The 22783-nt window shown below is 37.7% G+C and overlaps 1 protein-coding gene across 1 annotated transcript in view; it reads left to right on the top strand.

Moving 5' to 3' along the window:
- LOC117344746 overlaps nucleotides 1-22783 on the top strand; it is a 63760-nt gene that overhangs the window by 5045 nt on the left and 35932 nt on the right. Inside the window, exons 2-12 of the mRNA XM_033907574.1 lie at nucleotides 2041-2117; nucleotides 2729-2932; nucleotides 5281-5501; nucleotides 11724-11914; nucleotides 12260-12413; nucleotides 14080-14122; nucleotides 15561-15570; nucleotides 15657-15697; nucleotides 17509-17609; nucleotides 20819-20903; nucleotides 22214-22333. Coding sequence (XP_033763465.1) covers nucleotides 2041-2117; nucleotides 2729-2932; nucleotides 5281-5501; nucleotides 11724-11914; nucleotides 12260-12413; nucleotides 14080-14122; nucleotides 15561-15570; nucleotides 15657-15697; nucleotides 17509-17609; nucleotides 20819-20903; nucleotides 22214-22333 — 1247 coding nt within the window. The remainder of the gene's footprint in view (nucleotides 1-2040; nucleotides 2118-2728; nucleotides 2933-5280; nucleotides 5502-11723; nucleotides 11915-12259; nucleotides 12414-14079; nucleotides 14123-15560; nucleotides 15571-15656; nucleotides 15698-17508; nucleotides 17610-20818; nucleotides 20904-22213; nucleotides 22334-22783) is intronic.

Genomic DNA, 22783 nt, shown 5'->3' with positions numbered 1-22783 from the left:
ACCTTAATGCCGCTACGTATGCGTCGATTGTCTCCCCTTGGTCCTGTGCTCTGTTGTTGAACAGATACCGCTCATATGTTTCATTTGTTTGCCCTATGCAAAATCTTTCAAATTTCTCTAGCACTTTGGTTATGTCAGTCTTATCACTGCTGTTGTCGAACGTAAGACCATCGTATATTTGTAACGCGTCGGGCCCTATGCACGTTAGTAACGTAGCTGTTCTCAGCTCCTTGGTTTTATTGATTAGACTACTTGCAATTTCGTAATTGTCCCAAATTCGGCGGAATTTCTTCCAGTTCGAGCAAAGATTGCCTCGCAACTCCAATGCCGCTGGTACAGGGAGGTTTGAAGGTACTTGAACTACAATGGGCGCGCTATTGCCAGTGTTGGCCATGTTTACAGTTCGTTATTCTTACGAGATCTATATGTCCTTATTATACATTAATTCTAATAATGTCGCTTCGTGTGAACGTTCTAGTCCTACCAAACACTTCTGACACCATGTAGCGTCGTTCAAGCTTGAATAGACAACCAGATTTGATGCTAATAACTTCAGTCGGCAGGTGCCGGTGTATTCTTCACATTGTAAAACAGGCATGGTCTTCACACAAACTGATGACGTAGTTATCATGTACACAACAAGGGAGCACTCATTATACAGAATGGGGGTGACCATTATTTATGTTAAAGTTTATACGATAACTATCGTCACAACACCGTTTGTTGTCGCTAAGAATCTGGTGCAAATACAATAAAATCGGGAGTGACATAACACCTACCTTACATATATGGATAAATGAGATATTTATTTACCCCAGAACACCCATTTAGTCCCACATAGGTGTTTTATTCCGTCCGTATAGACCCTCGCTTTATGCTAGTGAAAATTTCATACTTGACTCGACGCCATATTGCTAACTATGTAGGTCATGGGCGGCCTAATTACCCTGATCAGTGCGCGATGGAGCGAAAAGAAAAAAAAATACAACATTTATTTTTATATATTTTACCGCTTATAGTTTATAAATAATAAATTTTTGAATTGAATATAACAGGTTTTGGGAAATAATAAGCTTAGTTTTCTTAATTTTAACTATATAAGAAGAAAAACACAATAATTGATATGTGGTCTTTTCGGTCCATTGCGTTCCGATTCGGGTGGTTAGTCGTACTATCACTTACAAAATGGCGGGTCAACAGTATGAAATTTTGACTAGCGTAAAGCGAGGGTCTATACGGACGGAATAAAACACCTATGTGGGACTAAATGGGTGTTCTGGGGTAAATAAATATCTCATTTATCCATATATGTAAGGTAGGTGTTATGTCACTCCCGATTTTATTGTATTTGCACCAGATTCTTAGCGACACCAAACGGTGTCGGAGAATTCCACGTTTTCATATAGTAGTGCGCTCTGGCCCTACACCAGACATGGTGACAGGGCCAGAGGAAACTCGGGCTACCTACATACATGTAGCAAGATACTTTTGGGTTCGTTTTTTTTCCACCGATGATACGTTGGTTTTCTCCGTTCCTCCAACATCTCAAACAATATTTGTTCCCTCAACCAAAATTTATTAATAAAGAAATAGGCTTATTATAAGGATGACATGTGATTGCAGTATTGATCTTTGCAGCATTTTGATAATTTGACAATTCTTGTTAAGTCATTACTTTGCCAAATGTAAATGGTAATCATAGAGACAATGTTGACTGTTGTTCAGCTGCTGTATCTGTACCTCATACACTTGGCCTATATCAAATCCTTACCTAGTATGAGAGTTTTTTATCCCGATATAACCCTGACATTTACAATCTCAGGAAGTTTTCTTAACTGACTAAAGCTTTTTTTGAAGCCACATTTCTATAAAAATCTGATGCATACGTAAGTCAAAAAATAAATATACAATGATAAGCTGTTTCCATTTCCTCCAATAATGTGAACAAGATAGAACCTGATCATCAATTTCACTTCCCATACAGCATCATTAGATCCATGTCATTGATTTAAATCCCTCTATAACTGATCTGTGTTTCAGGAGGTGAAGAGGAGATGTCGAAATACACTTAAGATTGATGATTTGTTTTTGGATAACAGGCCATTGGATGATGATAGGTAGGTGAAATATGTTTGGTAAGAATTTATGTGTAGAGCTCCATTCAATATTGCAGTTGTAAACTGTTGCATTTAATGCCTCCATTTTCCTTTGTTTTTGTCAAAGTAGAATGAGGACATGTCTATATATTCAGAACTGCTTTCTGATTATACATATATAGACAAAATATGATATATCTACACCTATCTATCATGTCATGTTATTTTTTTAACATTCCATATAAATTCTTTTGAAATTCTGCTTGACCATCCATGATACATGCAGTTCTAATGAAGTTTGAAACATTGTTGCTCTACTTATGAAGATGTCCTCGATCTATTGGCCATTTTGAATTTTGACTTCTATAATTAAAGCCAATTGTCTGAATTGACATTTTCACAAAAAAAAACCCCATAAACAAATAAACAAAAAAAACCCAGTAATTTCAAATAAGACTCAAAGAATTTCAGAAAATGTTAAAAATTACTGAAAAAAGAAGAGAGTACTGTAAAAACCAGTGTAATTAACTTTTTGGGGCTGAAAATGGTAGATTTAATATTGTATATGATAAAATCAATAAAGGATATCAATGGTGAGCATATCCTCTGGAATTTCTGCTTCATTCTTGCAGGTCAGTTGCCCATTTTAACCTGGAGGATGGGACAATTCTGGAGACAACATCAAACCCCTTCTGGGTGACTTGTATCAACATCAAACACATTGAAGTAGAGAGAGAACAGAAGGCGCAGCCGAATGACAAACACACACAGAACTGGACCCGCAAATCTATCATCCGTAAACGCACCCTGCTGTCCGTCCTCCTCAATTCTAAAAAGTAACAACTGATATGATTACGGCTTTTGAATTATGATAAAGTTTTAGTCACTATAATGACACCATATGACTCATCTACCAAACCAATGGACATAAAGCTAAGGCTGGTGTCATATGGCGTCATTTTGGGGAATAAGATCAAGTAAGAGTAAAGTAGTCTGAACTAATACGCATTTCTTTTGGACGCATTCACATTTTGATGGCTATGATTTTTAACGTCAGGGTGCCTTTGGCACCTGCCGTTATAGTCGTGGGTAAATGTTGTTAATCACACATTTGTTTCCGGCTAACAACTTCTCTTTTCTGTAATACAAATGATATTCATCCGCAGCCACATATAGTTCCTATTTTAACACAGCAATTATTGACACGATTTAACCGATGGTTCCCGTGTTTACTGCAATTACTTAAAATGAAATATGAATTTTCGGTGTTCTAAACTATTTTAGACTATAAATATAAACATTTTCCTTTATCAGTATATGCAATTTTGTTGGCGTAGGATTACGTAGTTCTGTCTCAATCCTGCCTTGAAAACGAAAGTAAAAAAATTCAGTTTGATCGTCGTGGAAATCTACATGCGTCCACAGAGAAGCTGTCCTCATGTCTTAGACTCATAAAAGCTGTTCATCCTGAGGTCATATGCAGGGACATTTCATATAAGCCTAAAACCAACCGTGTTTACGTAGTCAAATGTTTACAAATCTATAAATAGTTCTGCAGCGAAACAGGGATAACTTCAGCTGTCACGTGACTGATCACGTGATCATCAGCCAAAATGGCGGTTATGTCTAATGTAATTAAACCAGCGACCGTTCGCAGTTTCATATTTATTGGTATGTCGCTAGAATACGCAAGAAATGTCAACAGGAATTGATGGCAAGTTGTAACAAACTACAATGTCGTTTTTCATGAGGATTTTGTTAAATTAGATTATTATTTGTTTATTTGAAAAGAATCTAACGATTATGATCCGTGACTGATGTACCACAGTACTAGCATTTTGTTTGTCAAAACTGTAGGCCTATATATGTCTCGTCAGACAGCGTGACCGACAGCGCGACCGTAGTTTTATATCGGAGGTGAAATATGCATTTTCGATGTTACTAGGGGTAATACAATAGGTGTTTGCTAGGCCTAATTAACATCTTATGGTATAGATAAAAAAACTTAGGGTGTGTACATCTTGTATTATATCTCTGGTTGTACAGTACATGTAACTGTTAATAAACCGTCCTTCAGTTGATTTTTTTTTCAAATTTACAAGCAGCTTTACTGATTCAGAATTACATGTATATCAATAATCTTCCACAAACATTAAATAATTAGGTCAGAGAAAGAACTATACTCGGATATTGGAAACTTTTCAGCAGATAAATATGTTAATCATACATGTTTTCTTTAATATATATATATAATAGGAATAACCAGATTAAGACATTTCATCTAATACAAATGTAGCTGTCTAACTATAAATTCAATTTTAAATTTTTTATTTTATGACCTCAGACCCTGACGTTTCTCAGGGCCTCTGGCCCTTTGATTTGCAATAAGAGTTCTCAACACTTTGAAAACTTGGTGAAAACTCACCTGAGTAACTTAAATATTACCACAAAACCCACTCGGGGCATTAGCCATATTTTGATGATGTTATTGCAGTAAGAGTTTTATTGTTTGAAGTATATTTACAACATTTGGACCATTTCTATCTGGGTATATGGATCAGATGTAATTTTTATAAATTGTTAATGAATCTTTAGGTTTTGCTGACCTGAGACAAAGTCTCAAGTGACCTATTCTAATCGTTTTTTGCTTTTGTCTGATGTCTGTCCTCCGTCGTTCGTTCGTAAACAATTTACATTTTCAACTTCCTCGCAATAAGCTGGAGGCCTAGAGACCTGTATTTTGACTATATTATGCTTAGGTGAAGGGCTATCAGGATTGTTCAAATGAATGAACTTGACTTTCATTCAAGGTCACAATGTCAAATATACTTAAATCTTTATTAAAACTTCTCATTAAGCAAGAAGCCCAGAAACCTGATATTTGGCCTGTAGCATGCTGGGGTAAATGACACTGACCTCAAATTCAAGGTCAAGGGAATCAAATCTGCTAAAACATATATTATATATCAAACCTCAATTGACTGTTAACGCCCATGGGCCCCTTGTTTTTATTAACATGTCCCTACTTTTGTTGAACTCCTTTATCTCATTTTTAGGTTTTCTTCAGCCTGTTTGATTTAAGCTTGTGTAATGATATTCTGTTGAAAGTTTCAGAATGGAAATCAAAATATCATAGAATTTCCAGAAAAAGCTATTATTCGTATAAATGTTCCAACATTTTTAGTGAGTTTCCAAGCCAACCTCCTCACTTTCCGACCCTGGAAGACTTCAATGCTTACCTGGAGGTCATCGAGAAAAAGGGAGCCACCATGAATCCTAATTACACTGGAAGGGACCTGCGACTTCTACAGCATGACTACCGCAACAATGACGAGGGAAAGTCGGATGATCCATTAGGGTCATTTATACATCGACACTCTGTACGTCTAGGGTTCAGACGACCAGGTACGATTTAATGTTTATACATCCTGTACGTCTATGGTTCAGGCGGCCAGGTACGATTTAATGTTTATACATCGACACTCTGTACGTCTAGGGTTCAGACGGTTAGGTACGATTTAATGTTTATACATCGACACTCTGTACGTCTAGGGTTCAGGCGGCCAGGTACGATTTAATGTTTATACATCAACACTCTGTACGTCTAGGGTTCAGACGGCCAGGTACGATTTAATGTTTATACATCGACACTCTGTACGTCTAGGGTTCAGGCGGCCAGGTACGATTTAATGTTTATACATCCTGTACGTCTAGGGTTCAGGCGGCCAGGTACGATTTAATGTTTATACATCGACACTCTGTACGTCTAGGGTTCAGACGGCCAGGTACGATTTAATGTTTATACATCAACACTGTATGTCTAGGGTTCAGACGGCCAGGTACGATTTAATGTTTATACATCCTGTACGTCTAGGGTTCAGGCGGCCAGGTACGATTTAATGTTTATACATCGACACTCTGTACGTCTAGGGTTCAGACGACCAGGTACAATTTAATGTTTATACATAACACTGTACGTCTAGGGTTCAGACGGCCAGGTACGATTTGATGTTTATACATCAACACTCTGTACGTCTAGGGTTCAGGCGGCCAGGTACGATTTAATATTTATACATCAACACTGTACGTCTAGGGTTCAGACGGCCAGGTACGATTTGATGTTTATACATCAACACTCTGTACGTCTAGGGTTCAGGCGGCCAGGTACGATTTAATGTTTATACATCGACACTCTGTACGTCTAGGGTTCAGGCGGCCAGGTACGATTTAATGTTTATACATCGACACTCTGTACGTCTAGGGTTCAGGCGGCCAGGTACGATTTAATGTTTATACATCGACACTCTGTACGTCTAGGGTTCAGGCGGCCAGGTACGATTTAATGTTTATACATCAACACTCTGTACGTCTAGGGTTCAGACGGTTAGGTACGATTTAATGTTTATACATCGACACTCTGTACGTCTAGGGTTCAGGTGGCCAGGTACGATTTAATGTTTATACATCGACACTCTGTACGTCTAGGGTTCAGGCGGCCAGGTACGATTTAATGTTTATACATCGACACTCTGTACGTCTAGGGTTCAGGCGGCCAGGTACGATTTAATGTTTATACATCGACACTCTGTACGTCTAGGGTTCAGGCAGCCAGGTACGATTTAATGTTTATACATCGACACTCTGTACGTCTAGGGTTCAGGCGGCCAGGTACGATTTAATGTTTATACATCGACACTCTGTACGTCTAGGGTTCAGGCGGCCAGGTACGATTTAATGTTTATACATCGACACTCTGTACGTCTAGGGTTCAGACGGCCAGGTACGATTTAATGTTTATACATCGACACTCTGTACGTCTAGGGTTCAGGCGGCCAGGTACGATTTAATGTTTATACATCGACACTCTGTACGTCTAGGGTTCAGGCGGCCAGGTACGATTTAATGTTTATACATCGAAACCCTGTACGTCTAGGGTTCAGGCGGCCAGGTACGATTTAATGTTTATACATCGACACTCTGTACGTCTAGGGTTCAGACGGCCAGGTACGATTTAATGTTTATACATCAACACTGTACGTCTAGGGTTCAGGCGGCCAGGTACGATTTAATGTTTATACATCGACACTCTGTACGTCTAGGGTTCAGACGGCCAGGTACGATTTAATGTTTATACATCGAACACTGTACGTCTAGGGTTCAGGCGGCCAGGTACGATTTAATGTTTATACATCGACACTCTGTACGTCTAGGGTTCAGATGGCCAGGTACAATTTAATGTTTATACATCGACACTCTGTACGTCTAGGGTTCAGGCGGCCAGGTACGATTTAATGTTTATACATCGACACTCTGTACGTCTAGGGTTCAGGCGGCCAGGTACGATTTAATGTTTATACATCAACACTGTATGTCTAGGGTTCAGACGACGATTTAATGTGTAATTATATAACTGTTCTGTAAGAGAGTAGTTAGGACAGTATTCTAATGAATAGGCACACCATGTTAGAGCCCATGTAGGAAATATTGACAAATAGAAAACTCAGCCAATTATTACTGCTGGAAGGAGACTCTGATATCCAGGTAAAATACCATCTACTTGATATCCTAGTAAAATACCATCTACTTGATATCCTAGTAAAATACCATCTACTTGATATCCTAGTAAAATACCATCTACTTGATATCCAGGTAAAATACCATCTACTTGATATCCTAGTAAAATACCATCTACTTGATATCCTAGTAAAATACCATCTACTTGATATCCTAGTAAAATATCATCTACTTGATATCCTAGTAAAATATCATCTACTTGATATCCTGGTAAAATACTTTCTACTTCAATTTTTCAGATTAAGAGAATTTCTATTAAATTCATTCACTTGAGTGTGAAACTAGTGAGCCCAAAATTCTTGATCACATAGTGTTAAGATATGTTTTATACTCTACATGCAAAATGTGTAGCTGGTGATATCAGTGTTTGAAGTCGGTGTTGAAGTCGGTGTTTGAAGTCAGAGTTTGAAGTCAGTGTTTGAAGTCGGTGTTGAAGTCAGTGTTTGAAGTCGGTGTTGAAGTCGTTGTTTGAAGTCGGTGTTGAAGTCAGTGTTTGAAGTCGGTGTTGAAGTCGGTGTTTGAAGTCGGTGTTTGAAGTCGGTGTTGAAGTCGGTGTTGAAGTCAGTGTTGAAGTCAGTGTTTGAAGTCGGTGTTGAAGTCGGTGTTTGAAGTCGGTGTTGAAGTCGGTGTTGATGTCGGTGTTTGAAGTCGGTGTTTGAAGTCAGTGTTGAAGTCAGTGTTGAAGTCAGTGTTGAAGTCAATGTTGATGTCGGTGTTGAAGTCAGTGTTTGAAGTCGGTGTTGAAGTCGGTGTTTGAAGTCGGTGTTGAAGTCGGTGTTTGAAGTCGGTGTTGAAGTCGGTGTTGAAGTCGGTGTTGAAGTCGGTGTTTGAAGTCAGTGTTGAAGTCAGTGTTGAAGTCAGTGTTTGAAGTCAGTGTTTGAAGTCTGTGTTGATGTCAATGTTTGAAGTCGGTGTTTGAAGTCGGTGTTTGAAGTCAGTGTTGAAGTCAGTGTTTGAAGTCAGTGTTGAAGTCAATGTTGAAGTCAGTGTTGAAGTCAGTGTTTGAAGTCGGTGTTGAAGTCGGTGTTTGAAGTCGGTGTTGAAGTCAGTGTTGAAGTCAGTGTTTGAAGTCGGTGTTGAAGTCAGTGTTTGAAGTCGGTGTTGAAGTCGGTGTTGAAGTCAGTGTTGAAGTCAGTGTTTGAAGTCGGTGTTGAAGTCGGTGTTTGAAGTCGGTGTTTGAAGTCGGTGTTGAAGTCGGTGTTGAAGTCAGTGTTGAAGTCGGTGTTTGAAGTCGGTGTTGAAGTCAGTGTTTGAAGTCGGTGTTGAAGTCAGTGTTGAAGTCAGTGTTGAAGTCAGTGTTGAAGTCAATGTTGAAGTCAGTGTTGAAGTCGGTGTTTGAAGTCGGTGTTTGAAGTCGGTGTTGAAGTCGGTGTTGAAGTCGGTGTTGAAGTCAGTGTTTGAAGTCGGTGTTGAAGTCGGTGTTTGAAGTCGGTGTTGAAGTCAGTGTTGAAGTCAGTGTTTGAAGTCGGTGTTGAAGTCAGTGTTTGAAGTCGGTGTTGAAGTCGGTGTTGAAGTCAGTGTTGAAGTCAGTGTTTGAAGTCGGTGTTGAAGTCGGTGTTTGAAGTCGGTGTTTGAAGTCAGTGTTGAAGTCAGTGTTGAAGTCAGTGTTGAAGTCGGTGTTTGAAGTCGGTGTTGAAGTCGGTGTTTGAAGTCGGTGTTGAAGTCAGTGTTGAAGTCAGTGTTTGAAGTCGGTGTTGAAGTCGGTGTTTGAAGTCGGTGTTGAAGTCAGTGTTTGAAGTCAGTGTTGAAGTCAGTGTTGAAGTCGGTGTTGAAGTCAGTGTTGAAGTCAGTGTTTGAAGTCTGTGTTGATGTCAGTGTTGAAGTCAGTGTTTGAAGTCGGTGTTGAAGTCGGTGTTTGAAGTCGGTGTTGAAGTCGGTGTTGAAGTCGATGTTGAAGTCAGTGTTGAAGTCAATGTTGAAGTCAGTGTTGAAGTCAGTGTTTGAAGTCGGTGTTGAAGTCGGTGTTTGAAGTCGGTGTTTGAAGTCGGTGTTTGAAGTCAGTGTTGAAGTCAGTGTTGAAGTCAGTGTTGAAGTCAATGTTGAAGTCAGTGTTGAAGTCAGTGTTTGAAGTCGGTGTTGAAGTCGGTGTTTGAAGTCGGTGTTGAAGTCGGTGTTGATGTCGGTGTTTGAAGTCAGTGTTGAAGTCAGTGTTGAAGTCAGTGTTGAAGTGTGTTGAAGTCAGTGTTGAAGTCAGTGTTGAAGTCAGTGTTTGAAGTCGGTGTTGAAGTCGGTGTTGAAGTCGGTGTTGAAGTCAGTGTTTGATGTCAGTGTTGAAGTCGGTGTTGAAGTCGGTGTTTGAAGTCGGTGTTGAAGTCGGTGTTGAAGTCGGTGATGAAGTCAGTGTTGAGGTCAGTGTTTGAAGTCAATGTTGAAGTCGGTGTTGAAGTCGGTGTTGAAGTCAGTGTTGAAGTCAGTGTTGAAGTCGGTGTTTGAAGTCAGTGTTGAAGTCAGTGTTTGAAGTCAGTGTTGAGGTCAGTGTTGAAGTCAGTGTTTGAAGTCAGTGTTGAAGTCAGTGGTTGAAGTCGGTGTTTGAAGTCAGTGTTTGAAGTCAGTGTTGAAGTCGGTGTTTGAAGTCAGTGTTGAAGTCAGTGTTTGAAGTCAGTGTTTGAAGTCAGTGTTTGAAGTCAATGTTGAAGTCAGTGTTTGAAGTCGGTGTTGAAGTCGGTGTTGAAGTCGGTGTTGAAGTCAGTGTTTGAAGTCAGTGTTGAGGTCAGTGTTTCAAGTCAATGTTTGAAGTCAATGTTTGAAGTCAGTGTTGAAGTCGGTGTTTGAAGTCGGTGTTTGAAGTCGGTGTTTGAAGTCGGTGTTTGAAGTCGGTGTTTGAAGTCAGTGTTGAAGTCAGTGTTTGAAGTCCGTGTTTGAAGTCAATGTTTGAAGACGGTGTTGAAGTCGGTGTTGAAGTCAGTGTTTGAAGTCAGTGTTGAAGTCAATGTTGAAGTCAGTGTTTGAAGTCAATGTTTGAAGTCGGTGTTGAAGTCGATGTTGAAGTCGGTGTTTGAAGTCGGTGTTGAAGTCAGTGTTGAAGTCGGTGTTTGAAGTCGGTGTTGAAGTCGGTGTTTGAAGTCGGTGTTGATGTCGGTGTTGAAGTCGGTGTTGAAGTCGGTGTTGAAGTCGGTGTTTGAAGTCTGTGTTGAAGTCGGTGTTTGAAGTCAGTGTTGATGTCAGTGTTTGAAGTCAGTGTTGAAGTCGGTGTTGAAGTCGGTGTTGAAGTCGGTGTTGAAGTCGGTGTTTGAAGTCAGTGTTTGAAGTCGGTGTTGAAGTCGGTGTTTGAAGTCGGTGTTTGAAGTCAGTGTTGAAGTCGGTGTTGATGTCGGTGTTTGAAGTCAGTGTTGAAGTCAGTGTTGAAGTCAGTGTTGAAGTCAGTGTTTGAAGTCAGTGTTGATATCAGTGTTTGAAGTCAGTGTTGAAGTCGGTGTTGAAGTCGGTGTTTGAAGTCGGTGTTGATGTCGGTGTTGAAGTCGGTGTTGAAGTCGGTGTTTGAAGTCGGTGTTTGAAGTCAGTGTTGATATCAGTGTTTGAAGTCAGTGTTGAAGTCAGTGTTGAAGTCAGTGTTGAAGTCAGTGTTTGAAGTCAGTGGTTGAAGTCAATGTTGAAGTTCAGGATGAAGCTCTTTTACACTGGTTACATCGTTCACTCTGAGGGCCTATGATGTATATTAGGGCCTGATTATCTTTCTTTTGAGACTCCATGCAGGACCAAACCTTACCTGGATCACCTCACCACTAATGTAGAGCTAACGATACAGCTCTAAAAACGGAGATTCCGTATTATCACAGATTCCAAAATCCAGCGCTCAGATTTTCATCGCAAAGTATACAGAATTTAAAATCTGAACAAACACAAGAAACACTTCATTATTTTAACGTCTGTCTCTGTATATTTTAGGAAATTTTGTTCTGTCTATTGTAAACGTTATGTCCATTATCATGTGATGTTACAAACAATCACCGTGACTTGCTTATCTGTAATTCTGACCTTTGCTCTGAAAAAATTGTATATCAAGGTTCTGATGATGGCTAGCCTAGTTATATTAAGATTTTAATGAATTTGTAGATCCTGTCCTGTATAACAACAGAGTAGGTTTAGAGGACTTACCTGGAGGTGGGCGGGGCAGGGGGCGTGGTCGACGGAGGGACAACAACAATAATACCGGACCAGCACCACGAATACCAGGCTGGACCAGCCCCACGCAACCAGGCCAGACCAGCACCACGAAACCAGGCCAGAAAAAGAGTATGAAAATTGTAAAAGGATTAAAAATAAACCAAGAATTATACAGTAGAAATGGTATACTAGTGTAATATTGGTTATACTGTGACAGAAAATACAAGTGCTTTTGCTAAAATTTCATCAGAATATAGGCAGATTTCTACATGGTCATGTAATATAGAGGAATTTTAAGTTACAGTAATGCAATCAACATTGAGGAATTCTCCCATCAAAAATGATGTAAAATTTTGATTTGCTGTTAAACTTAATACATACATTAAAAAAAACTTAATTTATGAAAAAATACTGAATTTTAAATCTAATGGACCAAACATCTAATAAGTTGATGTGAGTGGTGATGTGAATTTTGTTCCTGTTAGATGCGTCGTGTGTGTGAGGACTGTGAAGCAGCCGAAGCTGAGGTATACTGTGGTGAATGTCAGAACGCTTCAGGGGGACTTGGTCTGGTGCTGTGTAGGGGATGTACCACTGCTCTACACATGGGTGCTGTGAGACGCCGACATGTTGTTACAGGTGAGATCAGGCCTGTTATCTGAGCTTTACCTGACAGATTGTAGTCCTTTTCCTAAAATGAGGTGTCAAGATGTAAATTTACCTGTAAAAATCACCTGTTGGCACTTAGGCACATGTATTACCGTAATGACCTAATAAGGGCGCCCAACCTTTTTTCCCCCCAAGAGAAAAATCTTTGACTGAGTGTCAAAATGGTGTTCAAAAGTAATAACCGACGTGAAATGTTTAGCTACTTTATTTGTTCAATTTTCTTCACCCAATTAAGTCACTTGAACAAAAGTTTTCGCTACATTTTGTCTATTCAGTGATACAGATGTCAGCACAAAGTGTGCCCGAAACTAATGCTAAACACACATACAAATTACTTATCAGTAACTACCATATTTATTTGAAGATCAAGTAAAAGACTTAATTCATGTTAACTAAATGTTGTTAAGAACAGAATGCTAATAAAAGACATTGTAAATCAATTATTAGGTCGAAGAAAACGATGTCTGATATGATCTTGGAAATCACCTGTGTCTATAAATAGAACACAAAAGAGTTCCATTTGAACATAAATGGTTGAACACACATTCTCTGTTCTAAAGAACAGCTAGTATGGTTTACAAGTTTACAGGAATATTCAAGTGATGTTTAAGCTTAATAAATGATAATGAATAGATATCTTTATCTGGAATAATTTGTATGACTGAGTATCTGTCCGTCTGTCCGTAAACAATTCTTGTTAGTGCTATTTTTCAGAAAGTACTCAAGGATCTTCTATTACGGGATTGATCAGAAATTAACATGGCTGACAAAATAACCATCTTGGATTTTAACAATTGAATTTCATTATCGCTATTTCTCAGAAAGTGCTGAAAGGATCTTTCTGAAATTTGATAAGTATGGTCCCCTTGGTACCTAGTTATGCATATAACATTTTGGAACCAAGTGAAAAGCAACATGGCCGATAGGTAGCCATCTTGAATTTTGACAATTGGAGTGTGTTACTGTTATTTCTCAAAAGGTAATGGAAGAATCTTTCTGAAAATTAATACATATGTTCACTTGGTCCCTAGTTGTGGATATTTCATTTTGGTAAAGATAAGAAAACAACTTCACCGACTGGTGGCCATCTTGAATTTTGATAATTGAAGTTTGTTAACAATATTTTTCAGAATGTACTGAAGGGATCTTTTCATATATAGGTTCCCCTTGGTCCCTAGTTGTGTTTACTTAATTTAAGGACCGATTGCAAAACATTATTGCCTACAGCTGCTTATCTTTTCTTGTAATGATAAGGGGGTGTTAACTCAAATGAAACTTATCATGTGACACCTGTCATCTTGAAGTAAGTCAACCAATCGCACCGCTGAACCAAATACTGTACCTTGAATGGTTTCCCGTTTAATATAACATAATTAACTCTATGACAAAATATTTATTAATAAATACACTGTAATTCCTATGTTGAAATAATGTTGTTATCAACATCACAGTGCATTTAAATAATTGGCCATTTCTGAAATCTAATTTCCAACTGACCTTATTCTAAATTTTGAATTAAAATTTATCTTAATTAAAAAAGGTTTGCCGATAGGAAATTTTGGATACAAAGTGATGGTTATGTTCTCTTTTTTTATGTTGTGTAATATTTTACATGGACTTGATCTCAATTTTTCAGATATTGATCAAGCTCCAAAACAAATAAACCGTACACTCCACACGTAAGTATTAGCTAGTGACTATATTTAGATAAAGTGTTAAAATTGTTGCTTTTTACATGTAGCTTTTGAAGGTAACATCAGTGTCCATGTCAGTGTCTGGTAAAGAAGTATACTTCAATGATGAGTATTGAAGTAATTACACGTGATACATCAACGGTACATCAATTGATACATCAACCGATACATCAACCGATGCATCAACTGATACATCAACCGATACATCAACTATACATCAACTGATACATCAACTGATACATCAACTGATACATCAACTGATCAACGGTACATCAACCGATACATCAACCGATACATCAAACGATACATCAACCGATACATCAACCGATACATCAACTTACAGCAACTGATGCATCAACCGATACATCAACTGATACATCAACCGATACATCAACCGATACATCAACCGATACATCAACGATACTTCAACGATACATCAACCGATACATCAACCGATACATCAACGATACTTCAACGATACATCAACCGATACATCAACCGATACATCAACGATACATCAACTGATACATCAACCGATACATCAACGATACTTCAACGATACATCAATCAAATTTACATGCATGTGACTGATGTATCTAAGGATGTTTAGTCAATGCTATGTTACGGAGGCTGGAGCTGGGCATGACCTATTTATATTTTATGCTTGATTGACCCCATGTCTGACTTAGTTTTGTGTATCTCTTACTGATAAATGTTTCTTTATGGCATTATCTAGCTAAGTTGGTCAAAATCCAGTCAACTGACATGTTGGGTCAAAGGTGATGGCCTGTTGTCATCAGGTGAAAGCTCATATCTTTTAACTGGTAAACATTGGTAATGGGATATATATAATGAAGCAGTTTTTGTCAAAATTAAACTAGAAAGTAATAATATAATTAGTCAAAGAGTAAAGATGACCAGAACGTCTTGCTGGGTGGATCAGGTTCACTTAAGGGTCATCAGAACAAATTTAAAATACAAACATTCCGGTCTAAAGTATAAGATATGTGGTGCCAAGATATAAAATATGGTGTCTTGCCTAGTGACAATAACAACAAATTATTATGAATGAGGTAATGCATAGTACACAATAAAATGATGTCATCACTAACAGTGAGAGCTGGTATCGGGAAAACTATATCAAGATGTTCCATATGTGTGACACATAGTCTTTACCAACTGTACCATATCAAATATGGAAACTAAATTCTTATCTCGCATGTATGAATACTAATACATAAAACTGTATAGTTTCATAGAGTCCATAGAATATAACGGATATTGATAGAATTAAACATCATATAAGTTATATAACATGTATAGGATACAAGTAAATTAGTAGAATGCAAAATGTAGTTTGTTGGTGATATTACTCTGAAGACAGGCTTGTATAGGTTCCTGGTAGGATGTATATGTTTAACAGCCCATTTCAGGTAAGATAGAGATATGATGGGTTACATTTTAGGTAATTATTTATTTAAGACATATAATAAATGCAGTTTAAAATTTCTCTTTATAGGCATTCAAGGCTCCATTTTCTTTACTGGTGGCACTTTACAGGTAAGTCAAGATCTATCGAAATCTACATGTAATGTCAGACATACCAGTAAGTCAAGATCTATCAAAATCTGTATGTAATGTCAGACATACAGGTAAGTCAAGATCTATCAAAATCTACATGTAATGTCAGACATACAGGTAAGTCAAGATCTATCGAAATCTACATGTAATGTCAGACATACCAGTAAGTCAAGATCTATCAAAATCTGTATGTAATGTCAGACATACAGGTAAGTCAAGATCTATCAAAATCTACATGTAATGTCAGACATACAGGTAAGTCAAGATCTATCGAAATCTACATGTAATGTCAGACATACAGGTAAGTCAAGATCTATCAAAATCTGTATGTAATGTCAGACATACCGGTAAGTCAAGATCTATCAAAATCTGTATGTAATGTCAGACATACAGGTAAGTCAAGATCTATCAAAATCTACATGTAATGTCAGACATACAGGTAAGTCAAGATCTATCGAAATCTACATGTAATGTCAGACACACAGGTAAGTCAAGATCTATCAAAATCTGTATGTAATGTCAGACATACAGGTAAGTCAAGATCTATCGAAATCTACATGTAAATTGTCAGACATACCAGTAAGTCAAGATCTATCAAAATCTACATGTAATGTCAGACATACAGGTAAGTCAAGATCTATCAAAATCTGTATGTAATGTCAGACAAACAGGTAAGTCAAGATCTATCAAAATCTGTATGTAATGTCAGACATACAGGTAAGTCAAGATCTATCAAAATCTACATGTAATGTCAGACATACAGGTAAGTCATGATCTATCAAAATCTACATATAATGTCAAACATACAGGTAAGTCAAGATCTATCAAAATCTACATGTAATGTCAGACATACAGGTAAGTCATGATCTATCAAAATCTATATGTAATGTCAGACATACAGGTAAGTCATGATCTATCACAATCTGTATGTAATGTCAGACATACAGGTAAGTCATGATCTATCAAAATCTGTATGTAATGTCAGACACACAGGTAAGTCATGATCTATCACAATCTGTATGTAATGTCAGACATACAGGTAAGTCATGATCTATCAAAATCTAAATATAATGTCAGACATACAGGTAAGTCAAGATCTATCAAAATCTACATATAATGTCAGACATACAGGTAAGTCATGATCTATCAAAATCTACATGTAATGTCAGACATACAGGTAAGTCATGATCTATCAAAATCTATATGTAATGTCAGACATACAGGTAAGTCAAGATCTATCAAAATCTATATGTAATGTCAGACATACAGGTAAGTCATGATCTATCAAAATCTATATGTGATGTCAGACATACAGGTAAGTCAAGATCTATCAAAATCTATATGTAATGTCAGACATACAGGTAAGTCATGATCTATCAAAATCTACATGTAATGTCAGACATACATGTACATGTATATGTACGTGAAACTCAGATGGACAAATCCAAAACCTGATTGTGGGACTCTGATGTCATTAATTAACTCTGAGTAGATGGGTACTAATTACTAATCATCACAAACCATATATTTACTTTGGTAAATCACCAAAACATACCTGCAGGGGAAAAGACAGGAAACTTGAGCTGTTGTTTTGCCAGGAAACTTGAGCTGTTGTTTTGCCATTTGATTTATTCCCAGAACATGCTCGCTACATCATCATCGTCATCATCAAGATTTGGCAAAATCATGCAGACATTTTTTTTCGCATTTTACCATTTTGTGGACTTATGTGATTATTTATTCTGTAGTATGTCACTATCTACTATATAGAGTGTTATTATTTACTGTAGTGGGTTCACGTCTAGACCACCTGTACTGAGTATGACAGAGGATGAAGTGAAGGATAGAGCCCAGCCCCTCACCGACACAGACTTACACGACAAACAAAACGGTAAGGTCATGGCTACTTATTAGTCTCCAGCCTGTTAGGGAGGGATCTAGTCACTGAATATTTAGTCATACGCTCAGTATATCTAGTTGTCACAGTTATTAACGTCAGGATGCCTTTGGCACCTGCCGTTATAGTCGTGGTAGGAAAATGCCTTGAAAACGAAAGTAAAAAAAATCAGTTTGATCGTCGTGGAAATTTACATGCATTCACAGAGAAACTATCCATATGTCTTAGACTCATATGTTCATCCTGAGTTCATATGCAGGAACATTTCATATAAGTCTAAAACCAACCCTATTTACGTAGTCAAATGCACCCGAGCATTCCACTAGATAACTTCAGCTGTCACTTGACTCATCACTAATCGGCCAAAATGGCGGTTATGTCTAATGTAACGAAACCAACAACCGTTCGCAGTTTCATATTCATTTGTATGTCGCTAGAATACACAAGAAATATCACCAGGAATTGAAGGCAAGTTGTAACAAACTACATTGCCGTTTTTCGTGAGGATTTTATTAAATAAGGTTATTGTTTGTTTATTTGAAAAGAATCTAATGATTATGATCCGTGACTGATGTACTGGCATCGATGTCAAAACTAGATATGTCTCGTCGGACAATGCGACCGCAATTTTCTATCGGAGTTAAAATGTGTTACTAGGGGTCATCCAATAGATGTTTGCTAGGCCTAATTACCATCTTATAGTATAAATAAAATAGATGTTTGACAGGCCTAATTACCATCTTATAGTATAAATAAAATAGATGTTTGCTAGGCCTAATTACCATCTTATGGTATAAATAAAATAGATGTTTGACAGGCCTAATTACCATCTTATGGTATAAATAAAATAGATGTTTGCTAGGCCTAATTAACATCTTATGGTATAAACAAAATAGATGTTTGCTAGGCCTAATTAACATCTTATGGTATAAATAAAATAGATGTTTGCTAGGCCTAATTAACATCTTATAGTATAAATAAAATAGATGTTTGCTAGGCCTAATTACCATCTTATGGTATAAATAAAATAGATGTTTGCTAGGCCTAATTAACATCTTATGGTATAAATAAAATAGATGTTTGCTAGGCCTAATTACCATCTTATGGTATAAATAAAATAGATGTTTGCTAGGCCTAATTACCATCTTATGGTATAAATAAAATAGATGTTTGCTAGGCCTAATTAACATCTTATGGTATAAATAAAATAGATGTTTGCTAGGCCTAATTACCATCTTATGGTATAAATAAAATAGATGTTTGCTAGGCCTAATTAACATCTTATGGTATAAATAAAATAGATGTTTGCTAGGCCTAATTAACATCTTATGGTATAAATAAAATAGATGTTTGCTAGGCCTAATTACCATCTTATGGTATAAATGAAATAGATGTTTGCTAGGCCTAATTACCATCTTATGGTATAAATAAAATAGATGTTTGCTAGGCCTAATTACCATCTTATAGTATAAATAAAATTTAAAAAAACTTAGGCTGTGTACATCTTGAATTTTTTCTTTGGTTGTACAACATGTTCTGTTAATAGACCAATTTGTCGTTCTATTGATTTTTTTTCAAATTTACAAGCAGCTTTACTGATTCAGGAGTATATCAATAATCTTCAACAAGCATTAAAGAAATAGGGAAAGAACTATACTCAGCTATTGGAAAGTTGTCAGCAGATAAATATGTTATACACGTTTTCTTTAATATATATAGAATAGGAATAACCAGATTAAGACATTTCATATGATACAAATGTAACTGTCTGGCTATAAAATCCAATTTTAAATTTCTTATTATATGACCTCAGACCCAGACGTTTCTCAGGGCCTTTGGCCTTTTGATTTGGTCAGAAGTGCAGGGGGCTGCGGTGGCCGAGTGGTTAAGGTGTCCCGACACTTTATCACTAGCCCTCCATCTATGGGTTGTGCATTCGAAACTTATGTGGGGCAGTTGCCTGGTACTGACCATAGGCCGGTGGTTTTTCTCTGTGTACTCCAGCTTTCCTCCACCTCCAAAACCTGGCACGTCCTTAAATGACCCTGGCTGTTAATAGGACGTTAAACAAAACAAACAAAGCAGGCTAGTTTAAGGTGGTGAAACTGATACAATGTTGATCCTTTCATTTTGATGGGTATAGATTTTTCCTTTGAAAGATCAAGGGAATTTAGCTCACCTGCCCAAAGGGCAAGTGAGCTTACGCAATGGTGTGGCATTGTTCGTCCATCTGTATCCATCCATTCATTCACTTAGCGTCAACTTTTCCATTTAAACAATGTCTTAATGACCAAGAGGTGCAGAAATCTGACATTGGGTCTGTGGCATGCTGAGATTAAGAGCTACAAAGTTTGTTTTAATGATCGACCTTGACCTACTTTCAAGGTCCCAGGGGTCAAATATGTTGAAATATTGAAACAACATCATCTCGCTTTATGAGGCCCAGAACTCTGATATTAGGCTTGTGGCCTGCTGTGGTAAAGAGCTAACAAATCTGTTCAAATAAATGACCTTGACCAACTTCAAAGGTCATAAGGGTCAAATGTAGCAGAACTGGACTGGGCTGAGGATGGGACCAGAAGGGGTCCATTTGGCAATACATGTATCAATATTAAAGAAATCTTCTTGTGTTTTTGAAACTACTGAGATCCCTATCCCCTAACTATATGTATTAAACACAATCATGTTGAGTGTTGACTTCGTTTCTGGGTTATATCTTAGAAGTAGATGAGATCCCCACCAATCATACATACAGCATTGTTGGACATCAACAAATAAAGCTAATAACAAATGGAACATGAACATTATGATAATCTGTCTCTATCTCTTGAGCCAAAGAGGCATGCTCTATCAGCTGATTGACAGGGACTGAATTTCACACCATGTACATGTACAATGCCACACTGACCTGTTCCTTTAACACAAATACGCTTTAAGTCTTTAAACAAAGCTCGTCTCATTAACCAAGAGGACCAGAAACCTGATATAGGGCCTACTGGGAATTAGGGCTACCAAGTTTCTTTAAATGAAAGACACTGACCCATTTTCAAGGTCACAGGCGTCAAATGTCCTAATATCTGTAAAGTTTCATCAGTAGTAGGTGAGTGATGCAAGCCCATTAGGCCTCTTGTCATCACCTCAAATGCTATGGGTACTAAAGTAGATGTGTAATATTCACTAGAAGCATTATTGTTTTGTTATAGGTCGCTATGTTGGTGGGTTTGAATGTATGGAGAATACCTTGATGCAGAAGGGTTTTGTCCAGAGAGAAGATGCCAGGAACCCTACGTAAGTGATTTAGACCTCACCTAATCTGAGGACCACGCTAATACTGTACCGTGGTATACTGTCATTGTCAGTAATAGGATTACTAACAATGACAGTATACCACAGTAGGTGATTAAGACCTCCCCTGGTCTGAAAACCAAGATAATAGACCCTTACACAGAAGTGTAGGTCGGTGATGTTACCTGTATTATAAGGTAGGTCCTTACACAGAAGAGTAGGTCGGTGATGTTACCTGTATTATAAGGTAGGTCGGTGATTTTACCTGTATTATAAGAGTAGGTCGGTGATGTTACCTGTATTATAAGGTAGGTCAGTGATGTTACCTGTATTATAAGGTAGGTCGGTGATGTTACCTGTATTATAAGGTAGGTCGGTGATGTTACCTGTATTATAAGAGTAGGTCGGTGATGTTACCTGTATTATAAGGTAGGTCAGTGATGTTACCTGTATTATAAGGTAGGTCGGTGATGTTACCTGTATTATAAGGTAGGTCGGTGATGTTACCTGTATTATAAGGTAGGTCGGTGATGTTACCTGTATAATAAGGTAGGTCGGTGATGTTACCTGTATTATAAGGTAGGTCGGTGATGTTACCTGTATTATAAGGTAGGTCGGTGATGTTACCTGTATTATAAGGTAGGTCGGTGATGTTACCTGTATTATAAGGTAGGTCGGTGATGTTACCTGTATTATAAGGTAGGTCAGTGATGTTACCTGTATTATAAGGTAGGTCGGTGATGTTACCTGTATTATAAGAGTAGGTCGGTGATGTTACCTGTATTATAAGGTAGGTCGGTGATGTTACTTGTATTATAAGGTAGGTCAGTGATGTTACCTGTATTATAAGGTAGGTCGGTGATGTTACCTGTATTATAAGAGTAGGTCGGTGATGTTTCCTGTATTATAAGGTAGGTCGGTGATGTTACCTGTATTATAAGGTAGGTCGGTGATGTTACCTGTATTATAAGGTAGGTCGGTGATGTTACCTGTATTATAAGGTAGGTCGGTGATGTTACCTATTATATAAGAGTAGGTCGGTGATGTTACCTGGATTATAAGAGTAGGTCGGTGATGTTACCTGTATTATAAGGTAGGTCGGTGATGTTACCTGTTATATAAGAGTAGGTCGGTGATGTTACCTGTATTATAAGAGTAGGTCGGTGATGTTACCTGTATTATAAGGTAGGTCGGTGATGTTACCTGTTATATAAGAGTAGGTCGGTGATGTTACCTGTATTATAAGGTAGGTCGGTGATGTTACCTGTTATATAAGAGTAGGTCAGTTATGTTACCTATTTTCTATTTTTAAGGTATGCTCTTACACACAAGGGACAGAACCTGGCAGAGCAACTTTTCAGTTTTCAGCAGATTGTGTCCCGTTACCTTGCTTCCCAGGGAGTTCCGAAGATTGATATCCCGCTCAGACTCCGGTATGTAGATGGTCTGGCCCAAGGGTCAAGGTTATCTGAATTAAATTAAATAATTACTGAATTATCTACTGAGACTTAAGGACGTAAATTTGTATGTATACTTCCCTATAAAATATTTACACTTAATGACATTTGTTGAAATTATATTTTTATAGATCTTGATTTCTTTAGTTTTGCATGGAACCTTTCACTTTAAGCAAAACATGAAGACAACCTAATATTTTGGTATTGGTCTTGACTGCGATGAAATCTCAAAGCGAGAATAATGGTGTTACGTTTCTAGCAGACATTAGTAATGGCTTCAAAATCAACATTTGACAACTTGAATGTCTTGCGTTTAGGTTTGTTGCTCAATATGTGTAAGCCCATCTTTAACCAAACTTGGTACATTATATATATAGTTAGAACACATAGGGAGACATCTCAACACACCCTTCATTTACAGATTAT

This window comes from Pecten maximus, chromosome 16 (assembly GCF_902652985.1).
Source record: "Pecten maximus chromosome 16, xPecMax1.1, whole genome shotgun sequence".
NCBI classification, from domain to species: Eukaryota; Metazoa; Mollusca; class Bivalvia; order Pectinida; family Pectinidae; genus Pecten; species Pecten maximus.
Note: the sequence above shows the minus strand (reverse complement) of the source record. Positions and strands in the feature narration are given on the sequence as shown.